Below are 17746 nucleotides of genomic sequence, written 5' to 3'. Positions count from 1 at the left end.
ATGTAGTGCCTGCCATATCACAGAATCACAGAATCATTAGGTTTGGAACGGACCTCTGCAAATCATCCAGTCCAACCCCCATGCCAAGGCAGGGACACCTAAAGCAGGTTACACAGCAGAGCTTCCAGGTAGGTTTTGAATGTCTCCAGGGAAGGAGACACCGCAACCCATCCTTGGCAGCTCTGCCACTCTCAACATCAAGAAGTTCTTCCTCATGTTGAGGTGAAACTTCTTGTGTTCTATTTTATGGCCATTGCTCCTCATCCTGTTGCTGGGCACCACTGCAAAGTCTGGCACCATCCTCCTGGCACCTGCCTTTGAGATACTGATATGCAGTAACGAGATCCTCTCTCAGTTGTCTCTTCTCCAGACTAAACAGCCCCAGGTCTGGCAATCTCTCTTCACGAGAGAGATACTCCAGACCCTCGATCATCCCAGTGGCCTTCTGCTGGACCCTCTCCAGTAGCTGCTTGACTTTCTTGTACTGAGGAGCCCAGCACTGGATGCAGCACTCCAGGTGTGGACTCACCAGGGTCCAGTACAGGGGAGGATCACCTCCCTCAACCTGCTGGCCACACTCCTCTCAATGCACCTCAGGCTACTATTGGCCCTCCTGGCCACAAGGTTTTGTTTCCATTTTTAACCTTTAACTTCTAGATTGAGATGAAATGTGTAAGAAACTTGATGACAAACCGACTTCTTATAATTCAGTTATAAATTGGCCGCTCCTGTCAATAATCATAGACTCAACTCGTTACTGTTACATGGCTTCCATGCTTAGTTCATATTTCTGTTGCTGGCATTTCTCAGAAGGATTGAGCAATCATTGCTTTACTTTGGGTTAGTGAATATACTCCAGCTGTGATGAGGCTAGTGCAAGTAATCAACACTCAGCCAATAAACTTATAACTATAAACTAATCTTCTGTTTTGAACCAATGATATTAATGGCACTTTCTTAGTACTGCACTGGTGTTCATATTGTTCAGATTGTGTTTGGGTCACTGATGTTCAGATTAGTTTAACTTGCATTAAAATTAATATCCACAGCTGTGCAGGATTAATTTCAATATTCTTTCCAGTACCTAACCAATACCTCAAAATATGGCTTAGTATTTATTATTTTTAGATGGCACTTGTGAAAATGCAATGGAAGTTCCACAGCATATTCTAAGCTCACCTAATGAATGAATCCCCATTCTGCTCTGCTAGGGGGTGTTAATGCAGCGCTGACAAGAGTACTTTTTAGACATCTGTAAAATATGGAGATTTTCACGTCAGCATCAGACCAGCCATCTTGTTCATCAGCCTAGTAACTACATCGGAAAAGCTGGTTAATTTAGAGAAATCATCAAGTAACTCCTAATAACCTCAGAATTCAGAAAAGTGAGTGGCTGAGATTTACAGTTTTGAAATGGAGAGCAGAATGTGAACTTTTCAGAGCAGGTTATAAAGCAGTGATAGTCTAAATTGCTCCTTCTCAGCACAGTGTTTTTTTTGCTGTCTCTTGGAAAGAGTTGGGTCCCATGACCAGGGAAAACATTGACTATATATGAACTCTCCTGGCTCATCCAACACTGCATTTCCATTACAAAATTAAGGGAAAGATGAGTTTGGCTGGTTGAAAGAGTTAAAAAGGCATCTAGCAGAGTAATGTTCAGAGGTTACTTCTGGATATTCTCCTGTTTGTTTTGCTTCTCAGAAGATAGCAGTTTTTAGAAAGAAAGCTCAGTATTGTTTTCAGTGTCCTGGTGGACTCAGAAATATTTTGGGACTATTTGTCTTTTGACAAGGCTTTTCATGTGCTTGCATATTTCTGTGTTCCTGCTAAAAAGTAAAAGCATGCAGCTGTGGAATCAAACATGAAATTCAGGTTTTGAGTTTGTAGAGAGTTTGTGCTTAGTTTTCACAAATGGTGCTGCAAAAAAATAGGCTTTAAACACTAGTTCAGATTTGTTAATATTAAAAGCAAACCAAACTGAGTTATTATTTTAAAGACTTTATTTTAAGTCATATTCTATTCTTAAGAGCGTAAGATTTGTATGGGCTATTTCATGGCATGATAGTGGCAATTTATTGTTTTGCTAATTGTAAGCTAGATAAGACAGAACTCTTATCCTGATTTCATCAAGAATTTACTACTCCAGGGAAGCGGTTTCGAACTTTAGTCGGGGCCACTGACTAACCACATGACTCGTTAGCTCTTTTACTTTGAAAGGCGTTAACATTTTTACCATGTTTTAGCATGCGTATTTGAAAAAGAATCCTCACAGAATCCTATATAAGTAGCTTCCACAGACTCAGCTTATTAGTACCCCATACTGGGATGATATAAGGTAAGAGTTACATAGCTCACTGGATAACTCAACTCAATAGATGCCAAAGATATATTTTATGTTATAATTGGAAGGTCCTTATTTTTCTTTTATATGCTGTTTAAATGCTAACTTACGAACAATGCTTAGAAGTACCTTTGTGATAAGAATATGTATGGTGGGCTTCATAGCTTTAGCTTTGCAATGAAATTAAAATATGAAATAGACAAAAATATAGAAATCATAGACAATTTTGAAAGAACTAAAAATAAAACAATTTTTTTAGCATTTTAGAATTCACATTCTGGTAACAAAGAATTGACTCATAGAAAGTCAGATTCCAGTCTCCTAATTTTTGCTGGGTGGCCTTTTAACATTCTCTTTCTAATGGAAACAAGAAGTAAATTTTTCAAAGTATGAATCTGAGCAGTCATTTTTAATTTCATGTTTCAAAGCAAACCTCCACAAAACAGTGACTATGAATGATGTATGGGGCTGTATAACAGCCTCATCTCTGCTTCACTGCTGTCAATCAATAACTGAGAAGCGCCTACTGTAATACCTACTGTGGTATCAATGAGCTGAGAATCTATCACCACTGCCAAGATGATCCAAAAATCCCTTTCAACATGAATCTAATCCTCTTTGTAGTTTGAAGCAAGTCCAGGAAGACTGAGGGGATCTGGGGTGGGCATCCTAGTATGTTCTATTTAATTGAATTGAACTGATTTTTAGCTGACAAACTCCCTTCCCAGAATTTAAAAAAAAAAAAAAACAACCCCATCAGCTTTAAGTTCTATACTGAAGTATTTAATTTGATGCCAAAAATCTTTTTTGTTTTAATTTACAATCTATTTTTTTGAAAAAAAAATCACATTTTATTTTGAGCTACTTCACACACAAAAAAAAGCAACTTCCCCTGTGAAGCTTCAAGTGAACTGAAAGGCTGTATGTGGCTACAGTGGGGCTACATGGAGACTGCACATTGTTAGGAAGAGAGATCCTGTAGGTGTTGGTGGCTTTAAGTCTGGTTTATAGGGATTAACCTCTGACTACAGAGGAAGCTGACTTAGGCAAAAGCTAGGCAGCCTTAGGATTCAGTAAAGCAGAGCACTGAATAAGGTTTTTCTTTACAGGCACTTTTCCAGGCTGTGGAAGACCCACCTTTTGTTCCTTCAGCTATATGGTTGTCTGTTGCCTGTTTAGGTGTTCTGACTTTAACTGGTAATTTGCAGAGTCTGTTTGGGATATCTGCTTTGTGAATAAAATAGAGATGATAGAGCTGGAAATGTGTCTTGGTCAGTGCACAATTCAATCCTATAAAGAAGAAGTGGGACTGATGTAGGGAGAGACTCAAGAGCAGCTCAGCAGGTGGCAGGAATAATAGAGATTAAACAGTAAAAGGAAATGGCTGTGAACTGGAGTCCTGGGAATTAGCAAGGGATTTCCCTCTGAAAGTAGAGACAAGAAAAATAAAGCATAGCTCTGGTTATCTGTGGGGAGTGTCATTTCTCATCACAACAAATAATATATCATTTCACATTAATCAATATTTAAGCAAGTATGTGCATGTGTGGGAAGCTCACCTTCTAACCTAGTATTTATCTAACAACAAATGCGTAACTGTTTGAGCTGACACTTATAAGTCTGACATTTATACCTCTGTTGTGCAGCCCAGAAGATGGAGATCGAGACTGCAGATGAAATTGCAATTGTGGGAATAGGATGCAACTTTCCTGGGGGTGAGTTTTGGTGTAAGCAAAGCAGGCTGCTGAGTGAATACTGAAAAGCACAGTCATTTATTAACGTTGAAATGGAGAAAAGCAACACACTCCTCATTTACTTGTGTAGAATTTGTTGCTTTGCTACTTGCTTGATCTTTTTATAAAGTCCTGCTGTGGTGGAAAATAATTGGTTCAAATTTGTCCACTGACAGACAGACCTGTAGTGCTGTAGATGGGCAGGGCATTGAGCTGCACATGTGTAACTCATACAAACAAACTGGATGGGCCTGGGATGATTTGAACTTTTTCATGTGCACTGGCCAGATGATTGTGCATTGTTGCAGGAATATGCATCCACAGGGACAGGTCAGATTGCGGACCTGTCAGTATCACCAGGTCTGCCTGTAATATAAATAGCTTGTGTCTTCCTAAATGAAAGCTTCCTCCTTTATTACAGTATAAACTTTGAAAGGTCCCAGAAGAGCTAGATAAATCAACTCTGTGTCTGCTCAAATTCTGCCTCTTATAAATACATACCTAAATGCTGCCTTTTGTACGAGATAGAAAGCTGACTTCAATAAAGAAAACTGGTATTGCCTACCATAATAAAAGATTGTGTTACAGTAGTTTCGTGTTTACAATCTTAGTTTATATTAGGCCCTGTAAAAGTGGCAGTTGATTTAGTGAGATTATTTGACTAATGGGATTAGTCAACTAATTATGAGATTAGTTGGGTGGAAATATTTAGATAGCTGTGAGAGGCTGCTAGGTTCCGTCTGTTGCTGTCAAACTGTCTGTACTCTTTACATTAGATAAATATGGATTTAAAAAATCCAGAAATAATCCAGGGAGTGGAATACACTTTTGTCTTTTCAAACCAGCATTCAGCCTTAAAGGTGACCATGCTAATCTCTACCTTTCCTTGTTTTCTTTCTTGTCCTCACCACATTTCAGTTCCTGACTTCACTTTGTCCAAGATTCAGTAGGTATATGTGGTACAATGATAACTATGTGTCCTACAGCTAGCTGTGAGCAAATGTGAATGCTCTGAGTCTACTAAAGTGCTAGTAAATATGTAGAAGCAGTGTCTTGCCTGAACATTAACTACCAACTTAGTGCAAGCCACTTTTTGGTCCAGCCATACCAGTAAAAGGACTCTTTTCACAACCGTTGTTCTTAATTATCTCTCCATGCAGTAAGTGAACATGTGCCCTCATCCTGTGCTGTGCATTCTCAGAACTGCTTTTCTGAGCTTGCCTCAAAAGAACCATTGAGTGATGGGAGCTGCTAAACTACCCTGTGTCTGAGGCTGTGCCTATGATGAAGGACTAACTGTGGGAGGGCTTAGGTGGGAATTCTGTCCTGTAATCACTGTTACTGACTGCTAGCAGAGTCCCTAGCCTAGTGCTGGCCCACATCAGTTAGTGCTGTCTTAGTCAGTGCTTGGGCATGCCACAAGCATGGGGACTGATCTCTTCACTGCTTGCCTAAAAGCAGGGGCTGTTTGCAGAGTGAGTGTGTGTGAGGCCACTATGTGTGCTGGGGGAAGTGGAATCTGGGAGGAGGAGAAATGTGGTTCACTGTGTGGATGCCCTGTTAGCTGGTTTCAGGGCTGAGTGCCTAGACCTGGAGCTCTGTATCTCAAACAGTAAGGACAAGGTCCCTCACAATCCAGTAGCCAGGTATTTTGGCTCCGGCAGCACTGAAGATACACATACTTTTATGTTTGATTTAGATGCCCTTCTAGTGTTAGGTTACAAAAGGTAATGCCTCTTGCATTTTCCTGGTATTTGTAAGCTCAGTCTATTTTCAAAGAGGCAGAGGTGACCTTTTGCTGTCAGTGGAGCTGCTTGAGGAGTGGTGCTGTACAGGTACAGAAAGATCTCATATCCAAGTGGTCATTAAGGACATGATGCATGCATGTAGTAGATGCAGTGGCATGGTATGGAAATGGTGACAGCAGAAGGTTAAGGATTTTGTGAAGTTCCTTTGCTTTTAGGCAAATAGTGAAGGGATCAGTCATGCCTTTCCATTTTCCTTTCATTGAAGAATGATCATTTGTTTCTCTGGTGATAATACTTGAGCAACCTAGATTTATATGTGGGAGTTCCTTGTAACTGAGTGTGTGTTTCTGAGTCTGCATGGGGAGGGGGAGCGCAGACTTAAACCTGCTTAAAAGCCTTTCTGCAACAGGTGATGGAATTGACAATTTCTGGAAAGTCCTAGAGGAAGGCAGAAACTGCACAGAAGAAATTCCCCCTGAGAGATTCAATGTCGAAGAATGGTATGATCCGGATGAAAACAAGCCAGGAAAAATATGTACAACACGAGCTGCTCTTCTCGATGAGTGAGTCTGTTATTCTGCTGTGCCACTGAGTTTTTTTGTTCTTAGACTGATATGCCCAGCCTTTCGGAGGGTGCAAGGCACAAGAAGAGCTTATAAATGGGTCTTAGGAGCTGTCTTTCTTTTATCTAACATGATGAACATTCAGTTGTCAAACTGCGTGAATTTTTGGTGTGGAACTTCAATGAGCAAATTCAGTTAAGCATATATGTACATGGTAGTGAACACATATGACCTTTGATTACATAATAAAAAAAAATCACATAATCCAGCGTGCATGTAGATACTCGCCATGTGTTGCGATGTTACCTGCCATGTGGATGCCTGTCTGCATTTTTTGGTCTACAAAAGTACACAGGTATTATGCATGAGTGGGTATTTATACTCCATCTGAGTTGGGCTCCAGCCTTTCAAATAATTCATACTGTCTGTAGTACTATTACACCAGTTACTGCTTTGCTTTAGATGAAATTGCAAGAAATGTATACTTTGTGTCTAGAAGTAGCTGCATACTGCATAGATAGTGTATCATTTTCTGGGCTGTGTATTTTAGATTTAATTCATTTGACAACCAACTGTTTGGGATTAATAATATGGAAGCTGAACGCATGGATCCGCAACAGAAGTTATTGATTGAATGCACATTCAAAGCCCTGGAGGATGCAGGAGTCCCTGTAGAAGCTATCAGTGGCACCAACACAGGTGTTTTTGTTGGTAAGATGCAAATTTAACAGTGAATAAATTATGTTTGAACCTCACAGAGATCAGAGCACTCCTTCATAAAATTTACATACATATCTAGCACTGCTGATTATTTTTCACAGGAATTATTAGGCTACTCGAGAAGTTCATTATAATTCATGTATCTATTTTAGATGCCTCTCTTAGCATCTTCATACCCTGAGGTTGAAGCAGCAAACCGCTAAACTGCCTTCCCAACCCTTTCCAGGAATGATACTCTCAAGACAAGCCTAAACGTTTTTCCAGTATACTGTTTTCCAGTATAACATTGTTAAAGTGTTGTGGGGGTTAAGAGCCTTTTAAATCATCAGAAATCCTCATGTATATATTAGTGTGCTACTAAGGTGCATATGTCCAGCTGCTTACCTCAGTACCTGTAAAAGTTATGGAGAATATAATGGATGTTGCTGGAAGATTTGTAAAGGACAATGCAGTCATCAGACAGTCAACGGGAAAAGTTTTGTTTAACCTGATATCCTTCTAAAGTAAGGACACCTACATGGTGGTTGAAGGGAAAGTGGAAGATGTAGTTTTCCTGGATCTTAGTAAGGCTTTTGATACTGTCCCTCACAGCACTCTTCTGGACAATTCCAACTGGTAGATGACCAGGTACACTGTGTACTCAGTGAAGAATGGGGTGAAGGGCAGGGCTGAAAGGGTTATGGTGAATGTGGCTGCATCTGGCTGGTAACCAGTCACCAGCAGTGTTCCTCATTGCTGAGTTCTAGGGCCAGCTCTTTTCGCTATGTTTGTCAGTGGTCTGGATGCAGGAGTTGAATGCACCATTAGTAAGTTTGCAGTGATACTAAATTGGGGGATAGTGTTGACTCTCTTGAGGGACAAGAGGCCTTGCAGAGGTATCTAGATATATCAGAGCATTGTGGAATCCTCAAAGGCATGAAATTTAACAAGAAAAAAATGCCAGATTCTGCACCTGGGACAGGGTAGCACTGGACACAAGTATAAATTGGGAGAGAAGTGGCTGAAAAAAGGCTGGAGAAAGGAGTGCTTTTCAGAAAGAGATCTGGTGCATTAATTAAATACAGTATAACCAGCTGGTCAAAAGAGGTGATTATCCCACTGTATTTAGCACTGGTGCAGCTTCACCTTGAGTACTGTGTGCGGTTCTGGGCACCACGATTTAAAAAGGAGGTGCAGACAGGAGAGCAACAAAGCTGGTGAAATGGCTGAAAGGCGTGTGCTGTTAGGAGTGGCTAAGGCCCTTGGGTCTGTCTAGTTGGGAGAACAGGAGGTTGAGGGGTGAACTCTGCTCTCCACAGCTTCCTGAGAGGAAGAAGTGGAAAGGGAGATGCTGCTCCCTTCTCCCTGTGAGAGGAAGCATGGGAATGATACAAAGCTGTTCAGGAGAGGTTTGGATTTGACATTAGGAAGCATTTATTTACAGAGTGGTCAAACAGTGAAAAAAGCTCCCTAGAGAGATTGATGACCCAAGCCTGTTAGTGTTTAAAAGACATTTGAACAATGCCCTTAATAATATGCTTTAACTTTTGGCGAGATGCAAATTGGTCAGGCAGTTGGACTACACGATCATTGCAGGTAACTTTCAACTGAACTACGCTATGCTGTGCTGTACTATGCTATGCTATTTGGTCAAGGAGCTAGAATAACAACACATTTTTCCTAGTGTAACCTGTGTCTCTTTTAAGAGGAGTTTTCTGGGAAAGTTAGGCTGATGTAACTGTAATGGTAAACTCTTTACCTTTTAGTCTGAGATATGCTCTTCTTTCACAGATGAGACTATTCCTTGCTCTCTGAATAAAGATGTTGCATTTTCTACACATGCCCATGGTCTTGAGGATCCACAATATTTCAAGCATATGTATTCACAGAAAGAGGACACAACTTCTCTCACAGGCCCTGTTCTTTTTTATTTCTGTCTTATTTACTGGATCGCATCGAGCAAACCAAAGATAAAAGTGTTAGATGTAGCTTATGCTATGACTTTTAACTTGGTACATGTGAGGAACTGAAACTAATGTCTTGTGTATTTCTATCCCAGCTATCCTCATTGTAGCTTCTTAATTCCCATAACTAAATCAAAACAACCACTGTCAAACTGAGATACAAGCTACAAAGAGCTTAGCAGCATCATACAATGAGCTAAGCCATCAGGAAAGGCTTGTCATTTACTGTGCAGGTAGCAATTTTAAGTGTTGGGTATGTTTATGTAAGTTGGGTCCAGGGAAAATTGCTGAGAGTTTTGCCTGTGACTTGTGTTGAAGCAAAGTTTCACCATAGAAGTACTACTGATGCCATGTAGTTTACTATTAAAACAAAAAAACTCAAACCACACTATTAGTTTTAGAAGTGTACATCCCTTTTCCTCGCTTGGGTTAATATGCCATGTATTTGATATTTTTACAGGAATTATGAATCGGGACTATGAAGTCATAACAAGCAGAATAGTGACTGAAATGAATCATTATGATGGTACTGGATCAGCAATGAGTATTATTGCTAACAGGGTGTCATTCACATTTAATCTGACTGGACCATCCCTGACTATTGACACTGCATGTTCATCTTTTCTTTTTGCTCTGCACTACGCCTTGCAAACAATTAAATCAGGTAACAGAACTGAAGAGATGCTAGGCAGTGAAATTAGGGTTGCTACTATATCTGTCTTTTATTCTGGACATCTCAATGTGAGTATGTTTCTATTTTACTTCAGGAGATTGTGAGGCAGCAATCTGTGGTGCAGTGAACTGCATAATAGATCCCCGCACCTTTGTATCTCTGAGTAAAGCAAAAATGATCTCTCCGGAGGGACTAAGCAAACCTTTCTCCAAACAGGCAGATGGCTATGGAAGGGGAGAAGGCTGTGGTGTTCTTTTCCTCAAACCACTGAAAAAGGTAAGACCGCTCGTGAAGCAGTGTAATGTAAGAGTGGTTGCTCACCTGCTCTTAAAATTACTTTTCCAGAAAAGATTTTCCAATTCAAGCTAAAGATTAATGAAACATTTATTAAGCATTAAAGCATTTATGTGCTTCTCCTACTATGGGAAATGGATCACACATTTAAAAGTTTGTATCATGCTTTGTCTGTTCTTGGTTTTGTTTGTCTGTTTTCTCCTATACAGAGAAAGCACAAGATTATTAAAGGTTATTTTCCCTTTTTAATGAAATAGGCAAAGGAAGACTACAGCAAAATCTGGGGTGTTATAAACATCAGTGCAATTAATCAGAATGGTAGGTTCGTGACACCAATCACAAGACCATCTCAAATACAGCAAGAGAATTTACTGCGCAGAATTTACGAAACTCATGTTGATCCCTCAGTTGTGCAGTATATTGAAGCACACGGTACAGGAACTGCTGCTGGAGATCCTACTGAAGCTGAAAGCCTAGGTAATGTCATTAGTAAAAAGAGGTCTTCACAAGTTTCCATTCTGAAAATTGGTTCAGTGAAAGGAAATATTGGGCACACTGAATCAGCTGCTGGAGCAGCAGCATTAATTAAAGTGCTTCTGATGATGCATCATGGAAAGTTTGTTCCATCCTTGCATTACTCAAAGGAGATGAGCAGCATTGACACAGAGAAATTAAACCTAGAAATTCCCACAACTGTAGAGCCCTGGGAAGAATCCGGTGAGTACGGAAGAGTAGCTGCCATCAACTGCTTTGGATTTGGAGGAACGAATGCTCATGTTGTAGTCAGGCAGGCAAAGAAGCTAGAGCCTCTTCCTGCCTTTAAGAGGCCTCTTGAATTAGTTCTGCTGTCAGCAGCATCAAGTAAGTCCCTTCAGATGACAATGGCTGATACAGCTGACCAGCTGAGCACAAGGAATTCCATAACCCTCCCAAGCCTGGCCTATACGTCTGCCTGCAGGAGAAGCCATGCTAACCACAGGTACCGAAAAGCATTTGTCACAAATTCCCTCCAACACTTGCAGCAGCAGGTTATGCCAGCAGCAAGCACTGAAGTTGCCATGTCAAAAGCAGAACCACAGCTGGTGTTTGTGTTCTGTGGCAATGGTGTAACACTGAAGGAGTTCAGTGAGGTAATGCTGAGCTCCGAGCCCGTGTTCAGAGACAAGTGTAAGGAAACTGAAGCGCTTTTTCAGAAACATGCTCCCATCAGCTTCCTGCCAGCAAAAGGTGAAAGCCCGAAGGATTTGTTGAATCCAGAGCTTTTCCAGCTCATGCTTTTTACCCTGCAGGTTGCTTTGGGTGCCCTTCTGAAATACTGGGGTATTAAGCCAGTCGCTGTTGTTGGCCACTCAGTAGGGGAAGTTGCTGCTGCACATTTTGCTGGGTGCCTTTCCCTGGCAGATGCAGTCAAAGTGATTTATCACCGGAGCAGGCTGCAGTCAAAGACTGAGAGTGGCAGAATGCTGGTGGTTGGAAACATACCTGTTGAAGAGATTGTTGAATATCTGCACCCCTACTCAGGAAAGGTGTGCATTGCAGCTTTCAACAGCCCGATTTCCTGCACCTTGTCTGGGAATTCCTACTTTATGGATGCTGTACAGAGAGATTTAGCTCAAGCCTTCAGACAGAGAAACATCTTTCTTCATGTTTTAAGTGTCTCAGCTGCGTACCACAGCCCTAGCATGGATATGATACTTGGGGACTTGGAAGAGAACATACAGCCTTTAGAAAAACAGAAGGGGGAAATTGAAGTGATTTCAACACTGACTGGGGTGGCTGCTTCTGAAAATGACTTTGCTCAGGGCAAATTCTGGGCCCGGCATATTCGTGAGCCTGTTGCTTTCACTCAAGCCATCAAAACTGCAGCCAGAGATAGGGAAAATGTGGTGTTTGTGGAAATAAGTCCTCACCGAGCATTGCAGCGGAACATAAAGGAAACTTTAGGAAACAGCACAAAGGTGTTCTCTTCTTTGCAAAATGATGTAGAGTATCAGACACTCCTCACCCTGGTAGGAAATCTGTTTGAACTGGGATATAATCCCAACTGGCAGCACTTTTATAATGGGTATCAAAGTGCTCCAGTGGATATTCCACGGTATCAATTTGATCGCAAAAAACTCATTAGGTATCTGAAATTATATCAAGATGCAGGAAGATACGTCAGTGACAGTCATCCTTTGATTAAAGGCATAAACAGTGACAAAATGGAGTTTAGCTGCCTGCTGTCTCAGGGCACAGCATCGTACATATATGAGCACAAGAACAATGGTGTGGCTTTAGTCCCTGGTGCTTTTTATGTGGAGCTTGGTCTGGCCTCTGTGATGAGCAGCTCAAGGCCTAAAGTGCCTCTGAGTTCTTGTCAGATGAATATCCATTTCTCTGCACCATGTGTTCTCACGCAGAGCTCCCAAGTCTTGAGCATCAAGCTGAGTCCACAAAAAGCAGTAACAGCCTTTGAGATACTGTCTTCCTCTAACGTAATTTATGCTGCAGGCCAAGTAACAAAGGGGCCTGAAGCTGCGGTGGAAGAAAGGACCATCTCCTTCCAAGACATCTTTCAAAGATGCAGGTTGGTGATAAGCAGAGAGGAGGTTTATGAAGCACTGTCTCAAACTGGCTTTCAGTATGGCTCCATATTCAAGCAGCTCAGTGATGTGCACTATTGCCAGGAACTAAAGGAAGCTATAACAAGCATAAAGGTAAACAAGGAGACGGCCATAGAGATGTACAGCTACTGTATCCATCCAGTACTGCTTGACTGTTTTCTGCAGATGACCACTGTTATGACTTCAAGGACTTTCCCACCATCTAGAGTAGGCTTTCCTTCAGAAATAGGCAGCCTAGTGGTGCTCCGACCGCTGGAGGAAGAAATGATGATATATATGAGAACAAGCAAATCCACTGAGAACTGCCTGGAGGTCTGTGGGTGCTTTATGGACAAACAAGGCTCCATTTTGGCTGAACTAAAGCGTGTTGCCATCACATTCATGAAGCAAGCATCTTCCAGAGATAATGAGTTCATGCTTGAAAACAAGTGGACAGAAATATCTTTTTCACAGATGGTTGGAAATCAGGGGGCTATGCCCAGAGTCCTGGTGTTTGCTGACAAATTTGGGATAGCTGAGAAGCTCAAAAAATATTTGCATCCTGATTCAAGATACGTTATGTATGAAGATTGGGAAGCCCTCCTGGAAGGCCCTACGCAAAATAAAATGAGAGCAGAGCTTGAGAATTATGATGAAATTCTGTTCCTGTGGGGAATTCAAAAGTTAAATGAATGTTTCCCAAGCAAAGTGGTAGACCAATTATCAAAGTGTTGTGAAGCTTATCGCCAAGTTGTTGTGGCATTAAGAGAGAAAATGTCACACTGTTTAGTCAGAGTGATCACCTACAGGACAACTGAAAGATATGTAGACCATGTTAACTGTGGGTTTGCATTGTATGGCATGACCAGAGCTTGTATCATTGAAGTTCCAGAAATCATATTTCAGATGATTGACCTCAGCTCTGCCAGTTCCCTGGACATCTCAGTGCTAGCAGACGTTCTTGTCAAACACAAAACTGTAGAGTATTCAGAACTCTGCATCAGCCAAGGAAGAACTTACACGGCTGAAATCAGACGCACACCTTTTGTAGATGCAGATTATTGTCAACCTGTAAGATCTGTCCAGAATTCAGAAACATTTACTTTGTACACTTCTGATCCGTACACAGCAAAAGACTTGTCTGCTGAATTATCCACCGGCACTGCTACTCAACTTGACAAACACAGCGTTGAAATTCAACTGGATAAAATATGTCTCCACTCAGAAGATTATTTTCCCATTAGTGTTTCTAGTCATAATTTTGGTAATACACTGTACTGGAATTCACAAGTAGTAGACAAACACAGACTTTTAGCTCTGGATTTCAGTGGCACAGTCACAGCAGTGGGTGTTGATGTAAAGAAAGTTAAAGTGGGAGATCATGTGGTTTCATGTTATCCATCTGCTGCATCATCCAGAGTTCAGATTCCAGGAACAGTTTGTTTCAAAGTAAATAAATTCCCATGCTTCCAGAATGTTCCTTGTATGTCATACTTCATCATTGCATGGGAAATCTTCAATAAGAGATTACCCAAGGGGAAATATGGCAGAACATTGGGCATTATATCTACAGAGCCATCATCAGGTTTTTGCCATGTTCTTTCTGCTGCAGCAGAAGAGATGGGTTGGAGAACAGTACTTGTGAAGCCCACTCCTGATAAGTTCCAGTATATAAACTTATGCAATGCCCTTATTGTTCTTCCTCCAGTAAACAGACTGTCTCAGGAGGATCTGGCCCACATGTGCTTTCTTAAAGATGTGGTGGTAGTGTGTGGCAATCGACAGTCTGAGTGTACCCAGAATGCCAGTGAAATGGATCATGAAAATATCAGCTTTCATATCCTTACACTTGCCAGTATTTTCCAGAAAGCATCTCTAAAGGAATTGCAAAAGGCTCTGCGTGCATGGATCAGTTCCATGGATATGAAAAAGTTTACACATCTGACAGGTTCTGTTTTTCAGCAGACCGAGCACTTTGAAAGGATAAACTCTGTGATGTCATATTTTACCTGCAAATCTGTCCCACTTGCTGTACTGAGAAAACAGAAGGACATCACTATGCTTTCAGATATACCACTGTATGAATCCCGGAAGCTGTTTAAGCAGAATGCTGTTTATGTAGTAGTCGGGGGGCTCACTGGACTTGGTTTTGAAACAGTGAAATTCATAGCCAAGAATGGAGGAGGGTGTATTGCAATATTCTCCAGGAAAATGCCAAGCAATGAGAAGCAAGAAGAGATTAAAGCTTTGCAGGAGCAGTATAAAGAGAGCAAAGTACTGTTTGTGCAGTGTGATATTACTTCGACCAATGATGTTGAGAAAGCTTTCCAGTCCATTGCAAACATCTTTGTGGGGAGACCAATCAAAGGTGTATTTCAAAGTGCTGTTGTTTTACATGATGGCCATCTTGAAGTTCTGAAGTTGGCTGACTTTCAGAAAGTGCTGAGTCCAAAAGTAGCAGGGACGCTAAATCTTCACTGGGCTACCAGAGGCCAGGAGCTTGATTACTTTGTGTGCTATTCCTCTGTAACTTCCTTCCTGGGAAATTCCACTCAGACAAACTATGCAGCTGCAAACTCTTTCTTGGATATCTTCTGCCTCTACAGGAGGAACTGTGGGCTTTCTGGCCAATCCATTAACTGGGGTGCTTTGAACCTTGGCATATTGCTCAATCAAAACCATCTTCAGTCCATTCTGGAATCCAAGGGTATAGACATTCTGCAAGTGCATGAAATTCATGAGTATCTCAGGAAGAGCTTACTTATGAATAATCCACAGCAAGTTGTAGCCAAATTAAACTATCAGGTTTTATTACGTCATGCTCTTTCTCAGATTACTTCCTTCAAAAATCGCTTCCTATCATTTCTGTCAGAAGACCACAAGAACAAGCCTGAAACCTCTGAGAAAACTCAAGTCCAGGATGCCGCCTCAATCAAATCTGAAGACTATATCATCTCACTGGTGACTGAACTCGCCAACTTGAGCCCAGATGACCTAACCATGAATACAGCACTTTCATCATTGGGCATAGACTCTATGTTAGCTATGGCAATTCAGAACCGTGTCTTTCAAGAGAGAAAGGTGAACATACCTCTTCTGAAACTGCTTGATCCTCACACAACTGTGTCAAATTTAGTAGTAGTTTTAGAAGAAACAAGCAAGGCAAGAGGAATAGTTAAGAAAAAACACCCTGTAGTTGAAAGTACAGAAAATGGAAGCTGGCTGTAACAGTCTTCTCATTCAGGAATTGTATAACTTTGAAGATATCTGGCCCCTTCATAGTACCCAAGAATGAGTCATTGCAAACCAAGTAGAACATCTGGTGATGCTGGGTGTACTCTTCTGCATCAACACAGAAAACCCCACAACTATGTTCCTCTGCCATTGTGTTAGCTGTATTAACTTCAGTCAATTGTTTGACTTGTTGCTGTCAATATTTTGTATCTTCATTTTAACTGGAAATAGGTAGGTTAATACACACACATTTTAATTTGGTAAATGTGGATGTTCAACACACATGGCATTTTTTAAACCTATTCTGGTTGTGGTTGGGGTAGAGTTAATTTTCTTCCTAGTAGCTGGTGCAGCACTGCATTTTGGCTTTAATCTGACAATAATGCTGATAACCAATGCTTTAGTTGTAAGTAGTGCTTACCATGGTCAAGGACTCTTCTGTCTCATGCTCTGACAGTGAGGAGGGGCATGGGAAGCTGGGAGGAAGCAGAGACAGGACACTTGACCCAAACTAGCCAAAGGGGTATTCCATACCACAGCATGTCATGCCCAGTATAGAAACTCTGAGGAGTTACCCAGAATGCCCAGATAGCTGCTTGGGTTGGACTGGGTATCAGTGGGTGGGTGGTGAGCAATGGTATTATGCATCACTTGTGCTTATTGTTTGTTTTTCCTTTCCCCTTTTAGTTTTATATTCTCTCTGCCATGTTATTTCCCTTATCTATTATTATTAGTAGTAGTATATTGTACTTTAGTTATTAAACTGTTCTTATCTCAACCTGGGGGGTCTACATTCTTCTAACTCTTCTCCCCATGCCACCTGCAGAGGAGTGGAGTAGGGGTGAGTGGCTGCATGGTGGAGTTACCAACTGGATCTAAACCACAACAAAGCCATATTAAAGTCTTGATGATAAATGGTATGTTTGCACCTCTAAATGATGAATGTACATGTAAAAGAGCATAAGATTATCACTCTTTTTGTCATTATTGTATTCTTAATGTATTATTCTTTTTTGAATACTAACAACTGCATATAAATATATAGACATCTTTCTGAAAGACATCTAAATGTTGTGAAATTCAAAGGTTTCTTCTCAAAAAATTAAACATTATTTTCCTTATGTATGCAAAAATCTTAAAAATTTATCAGTTGCAAAGCATGCAGTAAAGCAACTGTTTTTCTTTATTAACCATATTTTATGAAAGCCCAAATAAACAAGAATAGTAAAGTTTAAAAAGCAAAGCCTAAGGTGTGTCTTTGTCTTATTTTGATTTTCTGCCCCTCACCCACTCTCCTGGTTTAAATTTTCCTAATCATAACACCTGCCTCTGTTTTACTCCAGTTAGAAAATACAAACATTTTTCCAAAGACATTGAAGAAAACTTTGTTTATAATCTCTTAATATGGGAACAGTGTCCTTGTATTGTTTCTCCCTTTTATACCTGATTATCATTCATTGTGAGATGTCACTTCCAGCACTGGTTGCATTCTCCAGTGTATGAAGTATCCATGGACTATGAGATCCGGCTGAAACCGTCTCTTCTCCAGGCTGAACAAGCCCAGTTCCCTCAGCCTTGTCTCACTGCTCTGGTGCTCCAGACACCAAGCATCTTGATGGCCTTCTGCTGGTCTTAGTCAAATTTATCTATATTGTTCTTATATTGTCAGGCCCGGAACTGGACCAGGGTTCCAGATGTGGTGTAATGAGTGAAGTGCAGTGTACTGGTTGTACTACCAGTGTGATGTAGTGAGTAAAGATGAAGATTCACTTCCCTCAATCTAGGGGCTATGCTCCTGCAGATACAGTCCACTTGACTGTTAGCCTTCATTGCTGCCAGTGTGTGCGGTGAACTTGTGCTCAGTCCACTGACCACACGACTCCCTGATTCTTTACATCCAAGCTGCTCCCAG

At 41.0% G+C, this 17746-nt stretch overlaps 1 protein-coding gene across 1 annotated transcript; it reads left to right on the top strand.

Moving 5' to 3' along the window:
* The first annotated feature begins 3986 nt into the window (after positions 1-3986).
* LOC133210975 (uncharacterized) lies at positions 3987-16214 on the top strand. The gene is made up of 6 exons (XM_061350908.1): positions 3987-4056; positions 6232-6385; positions 6936-7096; positions 9509-9712; positions 9816-9997; positions 10273-16214. Exons 1-6 carry the CDS (start codon positions 3996-3998, stop codon positions 15826-15828), a joined length of 6318 nt encoding a protein of 2105 aa, XP_061206892.1. The 5' UTR covers positions 3987-3995; the 3' UTR covers positions 15829-16214.
* Positions 16215-17746: the final 1532 nt, after the last annotated feature.

This window comes from Neopsephotus bourkii, unplaced genomic scaffold (genome assembly GCF_033783945.1).
Source record: "Neopsephotus bourkii isolate Nb327-2 ecotype Australia unplaced genomic scaffold, CSIRO-AGI_Nbou_v1 NB_53, whole genome shotgun sequence".
NCBI lineage: Eukaryota > Metazoa > Chordata > Aves > Psittaciformes > Psittacidae > Neopsephotus > Neopsephotus bourkii.
The sequence above is the reverse complement of the archived record's forward strand: the minus strand, read 5'-3'. Positions and strand labels throughout refer to the sequence as shown.

Coding starts and splice junctions, on each gene's coding strand:
- LOC133210975 (XM_061350908.1), top strand. CDS start 3,996: ATGGAGATCGAGACTGCAGATGAAATTGCAATTGTGGGAATAGGATGC. Junction 4,057..6,231: donor AGGATGCAACTTTCCTGGGG/GTGAGTTTTGGT, acceptor TTTCTGCAACAG/GTGATGGAATTGACAATTTC. Junction 9,998..10,272: donor TCCTCAAACCACTGAAAAAG/GTAAGACCGCTC, acceptor TTAATGAAATAG/GCAAAGGAAGACTACAGCAA.